This window comes from Oncorhynchus nerka, linkage group LG16, assembly GCF_034236695.1.
Source record: "Oncorhynchus nerka isolate Pitt River linkage group LG16, Oner_Uvic_2.0, whole genome shotgun sequence".
Taxonomy (NCBI): Eukaryota; Metazoa; Chordata; class Actinopteri; order Salmoniformes; family Salmonidae; genus Oncorhynchus; species Oncorhynchus nerka.
In genome coordinates, this window is record NC_088411.1 from 140,386 (window position 1) to 156,752 (window position 16,367).

The 16,367-nt window shown below is 42.2% G+C and overlaps 2 protein-coding genes across 3 annotated transcripts in view; one reads left to right on the top strand and one right to left on the bottom strand.

Annotated features, from left to right (window-relative positions):
* The window catches only part of LOC115143909 (gamma-tubulin complex component 2-like), a 33,738-nt gene that overhangs the window by 16,793 nt on the left and 578 nt on the right, over nt 1-16,367 (bottom strand). Inside the window, 11 exon segments of the mRNA XM_029684370.2 lie at nt 1,842-2,022; nt 2,121-2,301; nt 2,470-2,615; nt 2,779-2,965; nt 4,672-4,871; nt 5,049-5,066; nt 5,068-5,230; nt 5,419-5,578; nt 5,728-5,907; nt 6,030-6,158; nt 6,277-6,437. Coding sequence (XP_029540230.2) covers nt 1,842-2,022; nt 2,121-2,301; nt 2,470-2,615; nt 2,779-2,965; nt 4,672-4,871; nt 5,049-5,066; nt 5,068-5,230; nt 5,419-5,578; nt 5,728-5,907; nt 6,030-6,158; nt 6,277-6,426 — 1,695 coding nt within the window. The 5' untranslated portion in view covers nt 6,427-6,437.
* On the top strand, nt 7,312-16,173 carry LOC115143913 (BTB/POZ domain-containing protein KCTD5-like). Of its 2 annotated transcripts, XM_029684377.2 has the most exons (6): nt 7,312-7,960; nt 8,248-8,356; nt 10,771-10,862; nt 11,114-11,209; nt 11,366-11,491; nt 12,066-16,173. In XM_029684377.2, the coding sequence occupies exons 1-6, from the start codon at nt 7,607-7,609 to the stop codon at nt 12,093-12,095; spliced, it is 807 nt and encodes a 268-aa protein (XP_029540237.1). In that variant the 5' UTR covers nt 7,312-7,606; the 3' UTR covers nt 12,096-16,173. The 2 variants fall into 2 exon arrangements, with proteins under 2 accessions (XP_029540237.1, XP_029540238.1); XM_029684378.1 differs by lacking the exon at nt 12,066-16,173 and having other exon boundaries at nt 11,114-11,264; nt 11,366-11,453.

A 16,367-nucleotide genomic window follows, 5' to 3' on the forward strand; every position in this document is an offset into this window, starting at 1 on the left:
AATACATTTGCAAAAATGTCTAAAACCTGTTTTGGCTTTGTCATTATTGGGTATTGTGTGTAGATTGAGGGGAAAACTATTTAATCTATTTTAGAATAAGTCTGTAACGTAACAAAATGTGGGAAAAGTCAAGAGGTCTGAATACTTTCCGAATGCACTGTATTAATGGGGATTTGGCAGTTCTAACAGTTTCTTGATGGGCACATGCCTATTAGAAACCGGAAGAAGCCGTTTCATAAATGCTTCATATGTGGCATCAGGTTGTTCCTCATCACATACATCAGACCAACAAATATTTTTCACATCTTCGACATAGGAATCATCGTTACACAATTTTAGGTCCAGTCTTTGGAACTTTGGTTTTTATAGATATGGCTATTATATTATGATCACTACATCTGATGGGTACTGCTCTAGAGCAGATTTCTGCAGCATTAGTAAAGATCTGATCAATACACGTATATGATTCAGTTCCTATTCTGTTTGTAAATACCCTGGTAGGTTGACTGATAACATGAACCGGATTGCTGGCATCGGTTACAGATTGAAGCTTCTTTTTGAGTTGACAGCTTGATGACAACCAGTCAATATTTAGGTCACCCAAAAAATAGACCTGTTGATATCACATACATTATTGAGCATTTCAAACATCTAGTCCAAATACAGACTTTTAGCACTCGGTGGTCTATAGCAACTTCCTACCAGAATAGGAGGCAGATGAACCTGTAGCCATATTACTTCTCCATCATCTGACAGAGGCTGAGAGAGGAGCACAACAGGAGTATGACTCGACATACATAGCAACACCTCCCCCATTTGCATTTCTCTCTTTTCTATATATACTAGAATCATGTATAGCTACTACTGCATTAAAGGAATTATCCAAGTGTGTTTTAGAGATGGCCAGAATATAAATGTTTTCTGATGTTAGTAAGTTGTCAATTTCATGAACCTTGTTCCTCAGAATACATGTTAAAATGGGCTATTTTTAGTACTTTTCAAATCAACTTTGATTTGTCACATGGGCCAAATACAACAGGTACAACCTTACCATGAAATGCTTACTTACAAGCCCTTAAAAAAAACAACTCTGCATTATTGGTTAAGTAAGAAAATATTTGCTAAAAACATTAAAACAATAATACTTTTTTTTCTTTTAACTATATACAGGGGGTACTGGTACCGAATCAATGTGTGGGGGTAGAGGTTAGTTGAGGTAATTGAGGTAATATGTACATGTAGGTAGGTTGCTTGCTTGTTTTTAGTGCTACTCTGAGAGGCAGATGCGAGGTAGAGATGTCAGTGACATTCACATTTGAGCCAATTATACTGAGTGGGCTGCCCATAGTGGGCTTCTTCCTAAGGTAGACGGTTTCAGTGCAAAAATAGAAATCAATTCTATGGGCATGTGATTATTGCTGACAATACAATCTGAGTTAACAGTTAAAGGAACATACATTAGGTTACTTACATTGACTGCACTTATATTTCTCTGGGATATACTGTGATACGATTTCCATGTCCTGCTTATTATGACAGGGAGGACTGGAGCGCTACCAAACCCAGACCGTCACTCTCAAACTTTCTTCAAGTACTGTAAGCTATATGCTCAGACAATGAGAACTTTCTTCAAGTACTTATTTTGGGAAGGTTACATGAGCCTATTCATTCATCTTAATGCATGCATGAAATAATATTTCAAAACATAATGTGTACAGTATGTATTTTAGGTCATGAACCGGAATGAATAAGGAATTAGGCTCCTCTCCTTAATAACCACTAGATAGTGCTGTTGTAATCAAAATAGCATAAATTACAGACTGGTATTCTAGCATATTTACCTTCAGGTCATCTTTGAATGGGTCTGTGTTAGCAGTACTCATCCTCAGAGCCAGCTCTAGCAAGGCCTCCAGTCTGGGAGGGACAATGTCATCAACTGGCTTTTTGAGCTCCTCTTCCGTCAGGTCCATGAAATGGACAAAGAAATCTCCCTTGTCCATCAAAAAGTAGTGCTTGATTGACCTAGGAAGAATACATCTCTTAGCATATAACAGAACATACCAAATTCGAAAAAACCCATCAGACTTGATTGACCTATTTATAGTTTTGTTGTTGTTTACCTAAGGCGTGCGACCAACTCCTTCTCCTCCATCAGGAAGTCTAGGAGGACCTTACTGGCGTAGTAGTAGGATTTTTCTATTTGCTCCACGTAGGCTCTCTCCTTGAGAGTGTAAAGGACCTCTTTAGCATCCGGACAAGTCACGTCCCGGCCACACTCTCTCACCACATTGAGATATTTACCTATAGAAGAGGACGAGAAGAAAAACCAACTCAAACAACTCAGAAAATGATGAAGAACTTGATACTATTAGTTTTTCACAGGAACACAGTGAATTGCACTGGGCATTGTCAGGATGCACTAAAAGGTGATCGGAACAAATCTGATCCAAATAGTATGATGCGTCTTACCTGTACTCAAAATTTTGTCTGCCATTTTCTGAAGAAAGGATGGAATTCTGTGCTGTACGATTGTGTACCGCTGATCCCAATACTTGTCGTTGTAGTCCTCCTGGATCTTCTCTTTCTGTAGCTCGTGCTCTTCAACCATGAATTCACTACGAAGACAAAATAAATCACCAAAGATGTGCTGAACTAACTCATTGTCTGAAATCTAAATTGTGTCTTAAGTCATGTCCAAGCCTGTGACCCAGTAGAAAAGTGCTGATGTGATTCAATGTAAGAATTGTGGTAAATGAGTTGAGCGACAAAAGACTGTACCTGTAAGGGTCCTTGATGATGCCTCTATAGATCCATTTCTCCAGTATCTCAAAGTAAGGGACACTAGCTGCTTTCGTGAGGTAGAGGCATAGTTCCTGGGCCTGACTGTCTCCAGTGTAGTTGAAGGTACGATCGTGAAGGAGGCTCAACGTTGACCCACCCATGTCTCCTTTGTCCACCGAGGAGGCTTTGAAAACAGAACATGCAACCCACTGATTAAATAGACATCAATAACCTTTGGAGACATTTTTTTTAATACTATGAGTACTTTTTACTTTGGGCAGTCTGCAACAACATACCTTAATGACCATACCACACACACAACCATCACCAAATCATCATAGACCATAAAACAAGACCGGCATAACACCACTGACAGGTCAATCTAAGCATAATACAATTGAATCTCCAAAAGTGCGCCCAAAAAGCAACGCAAATATATCTACCAACCACATTATATTGTATGATCGAATATATGATGCATATGGAACATACAGTGGGGCAAAAAAGTATTTAGTCAGCCACCAATTGTGCAAGTTCTCCCACTTAAAAATATGAGAGAGGCCTGTAATTTTCATCATATGTACACTTCAACTATGACAGACAAAATGAGAAAAAAAATCCAGAAAATCACATTGTAGGATTTTTTATGAATTTATTTGCAAATTATGGTGGAAAATAAGTATTTGGTCACCTACAAACAAGCAAGATTTCTGGCTCTCACAGACCTGTAACTTATTCTTTAAGAGGCTCCTCTGTTCTCTACTCGTTACCTGTATTAATGGCACCTGGTGGAACTTGTTATCAGTATAAAAGACACCTGTTCACAACCTCAAACAGTCACACTCCAAACTCCACTATGGCCAAGACCAAAGAGCTGTCAAAGGACACCAGAAACAAAATTGTAGACCTGCACCAGGCTGGGAAGACTGAATCTGCAATAGGTAAGCAGCTTGGTTTGAAGAAATCAACTGTGGGAGCAATTATTAGGAAATGGAAGACATACAAGACCACTGATAATCTTCCTCGATCTGGGGCTCCACGCAAGATCTCACCCCGTGGGATCAAAATGATCACAAGAACGGTGAGCAAAAATCCCAGAACCACACGGGGGGACCTAGTGAATGACCTGCAGAGAGCTGGGACCAAAGTAACAAAGCCTACCATCAGTAGCACACTACGCCGCCAGGGACTCAAATACTGCAGTGCCAGACGTGTCCCCCTGCTTAAGCCAGTACATGTCCAGGCCTGTCTGAAGGTTGCTAGAGAGCATTTGGATGATCCAGAAGAAGATTGGGAGAATGTCATATGGTCAGATGAAACCAAAATAAAACTTTTTGGTAAAAACTCAACTCGTCGTGTTTGGAGGACAAAGAATGCTGAGTTGCATCCAAAGAACACCATACCTACTGTGAAGCATGGGGGTGGAAACATCATGCTTTGGGGCTGTTTTTCTGCAAAGGGACCAGGACGACTGATCCGTGTAAAGGAAAGAATGAATCTTTGGAGGGAGTTGAAAGTCTGTGTTGCCCAGCAACAGCCCCAAAACATCACTGCTCTAGAGGAGATCTGCATGGAGGAATGGGCCAAAATACCAGCAACAGTGTGGGAAAACCTTGTGAAGACTTACAGAAAACGTTTGACCTCTGTCATTGCCAACAAAAGGTATATAAACAAAGTATTGAGATAAACGTTTGTTATTGACCAAATACTTATTTTCCACCATAATTTGCAAATAATTTCATTAAAAATCCTACAATGTGATTTTCTGGATTTTTTTTTACAGGCCTCTCATCTTTTTAAGTGGGAGAACTTGCACAATTGGTGGCTGACGAAATACTTTTTTGCCCCACTGTATATAGATGTTTTATTGTTTGATCATGAAGGCTTTACCAATGGAGGCTAGGATCTCCATGGTCCTCATGGTGGGCTGGATGTAGAACCAGAGCTTCTGCAGGGAGAGCATGCCCTGCCTGTGGAGGTGCTCCAGCTGGGTCACCAGGATCAGATACTCCTTCATCAGGGTCCTCATGGCTGCCGTCAGGGCGTGGTTCACCTGGCCGTACTCAAAAGACGACTTCTCCTCAGTGAAGCTGCCAGACATAACACAGCCAAAATGTTATGCCACAAAATCCAACATCCAAAATGACAACACAATGCACATTTTCCTTTGATTACATCTCCAGATGGTGTAAGGATCTACATTTGAGTCTAGCAAATGAGACAAAACAAGGTTAAGCAGCTATATTCCCCTTTTAAAGTTCACTCACCGTGTTATAGTAGAGTAGTATGAGCTCCTTGATGGACATGTCAAGGGTTGGGTCAACGATGAAGGAGCGATTCTGCCTCCCGAGGACAGGCTGGGCCGTGATGTCTCTGCCGTCCACACCGACCAGCACAAAGAGCAAATCATCAACCAACGCCTGCTCCTGGGCTGGCAGGGGCATTGTACCTGATCATAAAATACCAAAGAGATTATTTGTGGCGTGCTCATCCTCATAACCGCTAAACATACCAGGTACATTTTCACAGATTTTGTTATTACATGAAAATGAGCAGCCACTCAGTCAGTGAAACTATGCAGGAATTTCATGAAGTCAATCAAAATGTGTCAAAGTGAGATATGAGGAGCATTCATACCAATGGCCACTGCTGGGTCTCCTGCTGCTGTGGCACCGGTGATGAAGTCCCCAATCAGAGCAGGCCGGTCATACACCCAATTGGGAAACACCGGGTTGGGCTGAGTGGGGTTCTTTTTGTTGTGTCTGTCCCTCAGCATCTTTCGTGTGATTTCAGCAGACTGCAAACATGGGGGGGGGGATACATGACCTGACCTAGTAATAGTAAAAATATGTAATAGACTATAATAGCGCATCAGGCCTTTCCTGGTCAGGAAGACAATATCCTGACCCTAATCAAAATGAACCTTAAAATGACACGAGTACACACCTGGGGCACATTGGAGCTGGCAGTGACATTCCCCAGCTTCTTGCGCAGCTCTTCAAGTTCCTGCATTGACATCTTTTTTTTTTTAGTGCTGGTTGGAGGGATAGCAAAGGTTGTACTTGTTGTCGCATTAGCAGACGCTTCAGACCTTTCTTTGGCATTCTGTTGCAGACATTGGAGGATCTGGAGAAGATCAACGCACAACACAATGTTATTGGGACATAACATAATACTGTACTGTACTTGACATTTGAACAGTGCAGTTGTCAGCATCTGAACAATAGATGTAAAATGTAAGTGATTACCTCTTTATCCTCACTAAGCTTTGATAGGAGGTAGACCAGTGGGTCCAGGTTGCGGACATTTTTTGACTTGAGCTCATCATATTTCCTTAGGAAGTCCTCTGACGTCTTTGAATACTCTGCTATTTTGACCTGTGAATGAAAGTTGAATCAACGTTGAAAGTTTAATGAAAGTTTAATCATCTGTAGGAAAAGCATAGGAAGATCATCAACCTATGAAACATTTGCCAATAACTTCCCCATCAATCACCTTTGCACTGTGTGCAGACACTGTTGTGGTGATGTAAGGTGTCCTGTTCTTCTGCAGTAGATCAATAAACACTTCCGCCCCATCACCTCCTCGCACATGAAGCAGACTGAGCAGCTCATTGACATCATGGTGTATCCGAAACTCACTCATGGCTCAAGCAGCTGAAATTAGAAAGGTGGTGAGAGTCAATAATCAAACCACTGTCAACTCTCTAACAACCAATCGGTTGAATAATGTCATACTGGCAGTTCATAGTTGAAGCATGCAAATGTGTAAATGAATGTGGTAAATTGCAATCTACCACCACAGTCCTGATGTTGCAACTTCTCTGGCTGCATAGGGACAAGACTTGTGTTGTTTGAGATTCTAGCGGGTGCCCTAGTACAGTGCGGTTCCCAACCAGTGGTACTAGGAACCCTGGGGGTACTTGCCCTATCCACAGGGGGCACTTGAGAAGACTCTGGGCCAATTGTGCGCTGCCCTATGGGACTCCCGATCACGGCCAGTTGTGATACAGCCCGGGATCGAACCAGTGTCTGTAGTGACGCCTCTAACACTGGATTGCATTATCCTTATACCGCTACGCCACTCGGGAGCTTGCTAGTTACGTTAAATTTAAAGTAGGGTCTGAAAATAGAGCTTTTAACTATCTAGCTCCATGGTTAGCTAATGAACGGAATCTTAGCAATGGCAGCATGATTAACAGCATGCAACATGGATCGCTATAGCTAGCTGTGTAGCACATTACCTGAAGCCACGCCAATTACCGCCACGCCAACTACCTGCAAGTGGCAACCAATGGTAGCAACACAACGTGTACTCGGTATAAGATTTTTCATAATAAAGGTTTAGATATAAAATGCTTTAATTAAAAGTACTTCGTATAAGGAGATTTACAACATCACCAACAGAGAACACATTTATAATTTTAAATCTCTATTGTATGACCGACAGCAAGCAGAATAACATTTATATTTATTCATTAACTCTTATTTTGGAGGGGGAAAACGACATAGCGGAAGTATACAGTAATGACGTTTACAACCCGGAAGGATTGCCCTCTTCTGTTAACGTTTGAATAAACAAGAATGACCCATTTGTTTTAGGAAAAGATTGCAAGCGACGTGTCAAACATATATAGTATATTTCAACTAAGTAATATCGATGTCTTGTTTAGAGTATTTATGTGTGGAAATTATCGAATGTGTGTAGCAACGCCCTAATGCCAGCCACCTTGTTGGGGAAAAAGAGCCCCGTTGTGTTTACAAATCGATAAGCATTATTGTTACCCTGAAGTGTAATAATAGTGGTGTTTTTTGACGAAGAAAATATGGCCGAATTGCATGTTGTGGAGCAGAGTGTTACTGCCACAATAGAACAAACCGAGCACCGAGATGTCCGGGGCTCTGTTCGGCTGGCTGCTTCGCCCACTCTCAAGGTTTCACCGCGGAGTAGCTTGCCCACCAGTCCTGGGGTGTCGAGTACTAGTAGAGCGGTGTTTGGGTTCCCAATGAAGAGCAACCTCAGTTCCCCATCGGAGCAAGCCGAGAAGCCAGAATCCCGCTGGGTTTGCCTAAATGTCGGTGGAACCTATTTTGTCACAACCAAACAGACATTGTGCAGGGACCCCAAATCGTTCCTGTACCGATTGTGTCAAGAAGATCCAGATTTGGACTCTGACAAGGTAACATATTCTATTATAATAATTTTTGGCATAACGTTCTATCATCAATCAAGGTGCATCATTGTAGCAATGCACTGCCGCTCATCATGCACGAGATGACACCCAAACACTTTAAAATGCCTAGTTAAAATGTTAGACAATTGTAACACTCATTTAAGTGTAATGCTCAGCCATTTTACAATAATGCATTATTTTATGTGCATGTGAAGAAGCACCAGAGAAACCTTTATCTGACACTCAAATAGCAGACATGTGATTTCCATTTCACACTTTTATAAATATCCTAGGATGAGACGGGTGCTTACCTAATCGACAGGGACCCCACATACTTTGGCCCCATTCTGAATTACCTGCGGCATGGGAAACTGATCATGGACAAGAACCTGGCAGAGGAAGGTAAGACTGTATAAATGGTCCCCAAAGTGTAAAATACAACCCCTGTCACACACCATGCTTTATTTAGAAGAAATGGGATTCTGCAGATGTGTGATACAGGCCGTTGCCCAATGGTTAGTATTATTTAAACAAAAAAATCACCTTTTATTTAACCAGGTAAGCTAGTTGAGAACACAAATTCTCATTTACAACTGCGACCTGCCCAAGATAAAGCAAAGCAGTGCGACACAAACAACAACACAGTTACACATGGAATAAACAAGCGTACAGTCAATAACACAATAGAATAAAAAAAAGTCTATATACAGTGTGTGCAAATGGCGTAATGGTGATGTGCAAGTAGAAATACTGGTGTGCAAAAGAGTAGAAAAGTCAATAAAAACAATATGGGGATGAGGTAGGTAGAATGGGTGGGCTATTTACAGATGGTCTATGTACAGCTGCAGCGATCAGATAGCTGATGTTTAAAGTTAGTGAGGGAAATATAAGTCTCCAGCTTCAGCGATTTTTGCTATTCGTTCCAGTCATTGGCAGCAGAGGACTGGAAGGAAAGGCGGCCAAAGGAGGTGTTGGCTTTGGGAATGACCAGTGAGATATACCTGCTGGAGTGCAAGCTACGGGTGGGTGTTGTTATCGTGACCAGTGAGCTGAGATAAGGTGGTGCTTTACCTAGCATAGACATATAGATGACCTGGAGCCAGTGGGTCTGGCAACGAATATGTAGTGAGGGCCAACCGACTAGAGCATACAGGTCGCAGTGGTGGGTGGTATAAGGGGCTTTGGTGACAAAACGGATGGCACTGTGATAGACTGCATCCAGTTCGCTGTGTAGTGTGTTGGAAGCTATTTTGTAAATGACATTGTCGAGGATCGGTAGGATAGTCAGTTTTACGAGGGTGTGTTTGGCGGCATAAGTGAAGGAGGCTTTGTTGCGAAATAGGAAGCCTATTCTAGATTTAATTTTGGATTGGAGATGTTTAATATGAGTCTGGAAGGAGAGTTTACAGTCTAGCCAGACACCTAGGTATTTGTAGTTGTCCACATATTCTAGGTCAGAACCGTCCATGGTGGTGATGCTATTCGGGCGGGCGGGTGCGGGCAGCGAATGGTTGAAGAGCTTGTATTTGGTTTTTACTAGCGTTTAAGAGCAGTTGGAGGCCACAGAAGGAGGGTTGTATGGCATTGAAGCTCGTTTGGAGGTTAGTTAACACAGTGTCCAATGAAGGGCCAGATGTATACAGAATGGTGTTGTCTGCGTAGAGGTGGATCAGGGAATCACCCGCAGCAAGAGCGACATTGTTGATATATACAGAGAAAAGAGTCAGCCCGAGAATTGAACCCTGTGGTACCCCCATAGAGACTGCCAGAGGTCCGGACAACAGTCCCTCCGATTTGACACACTGAACTCTGTCTGAGAAGTAGTTGGTGAACCAGGCAAGGCAGTAATTTGAGAAACCAAGGCTGTTGAGTCTGCCGATAAGAATACGGTGATTGACAGAGTCGAAGGCCTTGGCCAGGTCGATGAAGACTGCTGCACAGTACTGTCTTTTTTCGATGGCGGTTATGATATCGTTTAGTACCCTGAGCGTGGCTGAGGTGCACCCGTGACCAGCTTGAAAACCGGATTGCACAGCGGAGAAGGTACGGTGGGATTCGAAATGGTCAGTGATCTGTTTATTAACTTGGCTTTCGAAGACTTTAGAAAGGCAGGGCAGGATGGATATAGGTCTATAACAGTTTGCGTCTAGAGTGTCACCCCCTTTGAAGAGGGGGGTGGCAGCTTTCCAATCTTTAGGGATCTCGGACGATATGAAAGAGGTTCAACAGACTGGTAATAGGGGTTGCAACAATGACGGCGGATAATTTTAGAAAGAGAGGGTCCAGATTGTCTAGCCCATCTGATTTGTATGCTTCCAGGTTTTGCAGCTCTTTCAGAACATCTGCTATCTGGATTTGGGTGAAGGAGAAGCTGGGGAGGCTTCGACAAGTAGCTATGGGGGGTGCGGAGTTGTTGGCCGGGGTTGGGGTAGCCAGGAGGAAAGCATGGCCAGCCGTAGAGAAATGCTTATTGAGATTCTTGATTATCGTGGATTTATCGGTGGTGACAGTGTTTCCTAGCCTCAGTGCAGTGGGCAGCTGGGAGGAGGTGCTCTTATTCTCCATGGACTTTAGTGTCCCAAAACTTTTTGGAGTTAGAGCTACAGGATGCAAATTTCTGTTTGAAAAAGCTAGCCTTTGCTTTCCTGACTGACTACGTGTATTGATTCCTTGAAAAGTTGCATATTGCGGGGACTATTCCATACTAGTGCAGTCCGCCACAGGATGTTTTTGTGCTGGTTGAGGGCAGTGAACCAAGGGCTATATCTGTTCTTAGTTCTACATCATGTGACTAAACTACTGGTTGTATCTCTCAGGTGTCCTTGAGGAGGCGGAGTTCTACAATATTGCATCACTAGTAAGGCTGGTCAAGGAGAGGATACGGGACAACGAGAACAGGACATCTCAGGTATGTCAGGGAAATGCAGACATGATGAATGGAAAGGCCTTGGACCGGGATGGATGACGCCATTGCTGTTGTGAAATAACACATGCTAAAGCAAACACTAAAATGTCAGAGGATGAGTGTGTTTACAAGTCTGTTAGTGTGTATACTGACACACTCGCACACATGGCACTGTTCAAAAGCTAAACATTTACTGGCAAGTTAACCCTATTGTGTACAGGTGGCTTTTATTGTAGTGTCTGTTTTTCTCTCAGGGCCCAGTGAAGCATGTGTACCGGGTGCTGCAGTGCCAAGAGGAGGAACTCACCCAGATGGTGTCCACAATGTCAGATGGCTGGAAGTTTGAGCAGGTGGGCCTAATAGTCCTCATGTCACACTTGTCTTTAAATCCATAGGTCATTGGTGGTAAGTCTGGTTATTTTTGAAATTACAAACTTTGCCTAAAATTTCATGTGAAAATGACTTTTAAGCTAATTTACAATCCCACTTACCCTTTCCCCTCACAGCTCATAAGCATCGGCTCGTCCTATAACTATGGCAACGAGGACCAGGCTGAATTCCTGTGTGTGGTTTCCCGGGAGCTCAACAACTCCACTAACGGCATTGTTATCGAGCCCACTGAGAAGGCCAAGGTGAGATCAGCATTTGAGAGTGTCTGGAACTCATGTGTTGGGCATGAAGTCAGAAGATTCTCGCTTGTAGGTGCAACATCAAAGTTTGTCAGGCGTTTCCGACTTCAAAAGTGGTCTAATGTGTAGATTGAGCTGCATTGTTTCCTTCAAATAAGATCATGAAATTAGCCGATGCCTAATCTCGGAAACCCAGAACTAAAGTCTTGCATAATTATGTCAGATGCTTGGTTAGGTTCTGGGGGCAGATGTGTTAGGAAAAGATATAAGAACGAGGAATGGAAGCAGACCTGTAGCTCCACTCCCCTCTGCAAGTCTATGGGCAAAAAGTCCCCCCTCCTTCCTAAATTCGAAAGATGCGAACACCTGCGAAACTGTGATTTGTCCAAATGATCAGTGACGAAAACACCTGAGCCTCGTCGCATCCCACAGTCGGTTGACAAATGCTATGATACCGTTTATATTACGTGCGTCTGTCCGTGAGAGATTAGCCAGTGCCTATCTCTTCCATTCATTTTGGATTGAGGTGTATATACTGTTGCTGGATCTAGACTGACACGTTTTCTCTCCCTTACAGATCCTCCAGGAGCGAGGTTCACGGATGTAAAGAGACTCCCAGGCCTGAGCTCACCCTTCTCAGCTCATGTGACATTTCCTGACGTCTCCTGCACCACCTCAGCCATGGTTCATATCTTTACCCCTTCCACCACCAGCCCCACTCCCCCTTTCACCTCCCCCTCCTCTGGGTGTGCCTTTCCACAGTGGGGGGTCCCATCCTCCTCGCCTACAGTGCTACAACATAACCCCATTGCCATTTCTTATTCTCAGTTATATTCGTGTGAACATTTTGAGGGATTCTGAAGAGATGACAATAGAGTATTTATTATTAAATGTAATACCTTTTGTCATAAGTTTGATTTTGAAGATTCCGGTTTTGCCCCTGATCATAGCCCCCCATCTTGTCCATAGTACATCCACACAGAGCTAAATCATTGTCACTGTCCTCATTCAGGTGATCACACAGCTAATGGGGAGCCATTTCCTTTTCTGTCTGGCTTTGTTGACTCGGTGGAAATCTCCTCAGGACTTTCAAAGGACAAAAAAAGAAAGCCGAAAAATCTACTGACTGTGACCTGCCCCCTTCTACAACCCTGAAGATTCACCTATGGGGTGAGAGGATGCTGTAAGCAACATAGCTCACCCTCTGACCTCCACTCCTAGTCCTTACATCTCCACAGCTGGAGCGCTAAGGCAGTTCATAGTTGCTTGGGAGGCTGAAAGCAGAGAGGTGGGGCTAAGGACAGAGAAGTAAGTCACAGGAATATTCTACAGCCCTCAAATTCAAATGTGGACCTCAAAGCCAGTTCTACTGCTTTTTTTTTTTTTTTTTCTCTAATCGTGGACTGATTTTTAACCTGGGACACCAGGTGGGTGCAATTAATAATCAGGTAGAACAGAAAGCCAGCATCTCTCTTTTGGTCTTCTTGTGCAGTCAGTCCTGCTCTCACAGCAACTCTTGCCCAATAAGACCAGACGATAGTGGGGAGATACAGACCCTTGTCTAACAGAGGCTCCACCCCACCATAGTTCGTCAGTGACTTCCACTGCTGAGCATCCATCACACACATTTTCTTTTTGGCTCGGGTCAAAGTCCTTTCTCACCAGGAGGGCACATATTTTCTTACAGCCATACTAAGGATGTTTCAGTGCAAAAGAAAACACACAACTTAAAAGACTAAACCACACACACATGTACACAATTGTCAGGCATGTGAGGAATATAAATCTATATATAATGAAATTATATGGAGAAAAAAAATGAATGCAAATGATGTAGTTATTCATTTCTGTTTCATAGTTGTTATATTTGTGTAGTATGGTGAGTTCTATTCCGTTGAGTGAGGAAATATCACTCCTAAACCAATTTTCCTGAGGTGTTTCCCCCAATGACAAAGGTGTACGTTTGTGTATGTAGTGCCTCTGCTATTCATCAATGATTGAAATTATGATCAGCGACCCAGTTTTTCAGCGACACAACTTCTAAGTAGATTTTTTTTGTTACTTATAACCCTTTCAAATTATCCTTCTCGCAGATATACTATTATGTTCTCTTGCATATCTTAGAATTGTAATCGGAGATTAAAGAGACGGGTTATTGCATAAGCTTTTATTTGACATCGAAAGATGGTATGTGTCCTATACAGTGGTCTTGTGACCCTGTTGGACTTGGACTCAAAGCCTAGGGCCCCTTTTCTCTCTGGCGTTGTTTCATTTTCATGCCAAATGTCACTCACTCTGCATTTGCCTGTTGCACACCTTGGTGTACATTCAGTTAACAGCTTTGTTTAACATTTTGCAATATTTACTGTGTTAATTCTAGAGTATGCTGAAAGGAATGTTTTAAATGCATACGTTTGGATCTTTTTATAGAGTAGACGTAACCACAGGAACATTGGGTACTGAAAATTCTGCATGGATTTGACTTCAGCTTTTTATTTGTTACATTGGGGGAAAATAAGGAAATTATACCTTGTTTCTCACAGTGTCACATCCCTCTGTGCCAACCAACAGTGATGGGTACCTAGCTTGTCTGGAGTATACCTTTTATTATTGACATATCATTGTCCCAGGAGTAAATCCTGGCATTACCCCATTTGTAATACTTCTGAAAAGTTCAATTTATTCGGTCAATCTGACTGTGTACTTAAAAGAAGTACCCCACAGGTAACCAATATCACATCATTTTTGTTTTACTGGCGTCACAAAATCCATACACCTTTTCCCGTGTATAATGAATATTTGGTGCAATTATGTTATATCAGCATGATTTAAGAATGCGTTCGGCTTAAAACACACAAATAATTACCTGTGCTGTTGTCATGCTCCATGACTGTTTTATCAGACTCTAGAGCTCTGACAATGTTGCTGTGACTTTTATTTCTCCTCTTGGAGTGGATGTTGTGCAATTCTACTACGAAACTGGGACAAAAGTGCAGTAGTGCACAGACTGTGCTGCTAGAAGAATGCCTGACTGTCTGATAGAGAGACACCTTCTCCTCTTTGGGCCTTTTTCAAAGCTCCCAGAGGTTGTTCTATTTCCGTTTGTCGTGTCCAGTGTTGTGCCTTTGACCTGTGTTGTGCACAGTTGTCCCCCCCCCCCGTGGTTTATGAGGCTCGTATCGGAAATGAAAAGCTACAAGACCCAGAGGGACTCGCGTTGTGTGGTCCTCGGTTGGTTCAATCTCCCATTATTAGTCAGTGAGAGGAAAAAGCCCCCTGGAATAGACCTTTACGAGTCTATTCTGTCGTCAAGACTAAGGCCTGTTTGTTCATGTATAATGCAGATTATCAAACTTAACTCCTTATCTTTTAATGCCAATACTTTTGAACCAAGCCTCCCGTATTGACCCCTGTAGCTCCTGAACCTTTGCCTGTGTTTGTCGCTGCATTCTTCCGGTTTTCTTTCCTGAAATGTGTGTAGACTGTAGGTGTGGTTGGCTTTGTAAGTTTATCCCACAACCGAGGCAGAGAAAAGGAGACCGTAGTTGTAATCAAAGCAGTGCCCCAGTATATCTTAGTAAAAACCAGCAGTGCTCTTTTCTTTTGGAAAAACGGCGACTGCATAAGCCACGTTTATTTGGCTTTCTCTCTTGAATTGCATGTTTAAGGCAATTTATGCTGATTATTTTGATGCCATGATAACTATACTGACAGTTGTTTTACTGTATTGTTTGCATTCACTTTTGAAGCACTTATTTTTACATTCAGTGAACCCAAATGTCTCCTTTTGACATTTATTTGTTTTGTTTATACTTGCAGATTGATTCATCCGATTTTGAAAGGGAACTTTTTATTCGGATAAAAACGATCATTGCAAAAAAATAAAGTGTTCCCCCATCACTGTACTATTCAGATATTTGTGCAATTTTAACAAATCTGCAAAAAAAATACTCTCATTCTGGCACGTAAAAACATGAGAGCATGCATTGTACTAGAGATGGTTTTGTACTGGAATTTGTCTGACCTCTGTGTTAGTGCAAGTGTATTTGGTGCATGGTTGGAGAGCAGAGGGAAGGCATGGCTCTGTGTTAGGTGTAGATTTTTTTGTGTGGAACAGTGGGTCTGCAACTAGAAGTATTCTCTAATCATGCTTTGTTTTTATGTTGTTTTTGTATCCTGTCATGTCAATTTAACAGTAGGCCTAGGTTAAAAAAAAAGAAAAGAAAAGAACTAGCTTAAAGTTAACCTCAAATTAACATACACTCTTTGTCAAATGAAAACTGAACAAAACTGCATACCCCAACCTTGGATTTAGTATCAACTCAAACTAAAACTCCACATGCAAAATGAAAAGGATCATTTGAATCCTGGCTCATTCTGCCATAGTTAATCTGTAACACCTGCATGCATTTATAAACATACACACATACACATTTAGACGTACTGAAAATGTCAACTATTAACAGTTATTTTAAGTGTATTAATTTATCAACAGTATTAATGTCAAATGTGATTATTGTCAATGGAGACTGTGGAGAACGAAACAACTTTTTGTCTGATGTCCTTTTTGCTTTTATTTATTTTATATTTTGGAATTTTGTCTACCAATGCAGTTTCTTTAAATGTAACATTTTTAACTAAATCCAGTCTGGTTTTTAATCATAAAATGTGTCTGTGTTTTAAAATGTGTGTGTAACTTGTGTTTTGTACAGCTGTCTACTAGCCCCAATGGTTCCGCCAAACCCAACGGTTCGCCAAGGTTTACATCGTCTGGCCTTGTGCAATACACTCCTAAACCCCGCGTCCGGTTCGTACATAAAACATCCTCCATTCAGGCTGCAAAGACATTGGTTTCCTCCTTAACTTGATTTAATGGGGG

Bases quoted from the DNA above. Each gene is read 5' to 3' on its own strand.
- LOC115143913 (XM_029684377.2), top strand. From the start codon at position 7,607: ATGGCCGAATTGCATGTTGTGGAGCAGAGTGTTACTGCCACAATAGAA. The intron at 7,961-8,247 runs GTAACATATTCT...TAAATATCCTAG, and splicing joins CAGATTTGGACTCTGACAAG to GATGAGACGGGTGCTTACCT. The intron at 10,863-11,113 runs GTATGTCAGGGA...TTTTTCTCTCAG, and splicing joins ACGAGAACAGGACATCTCAG to GGCCCAGTGAAGCATGTGTA.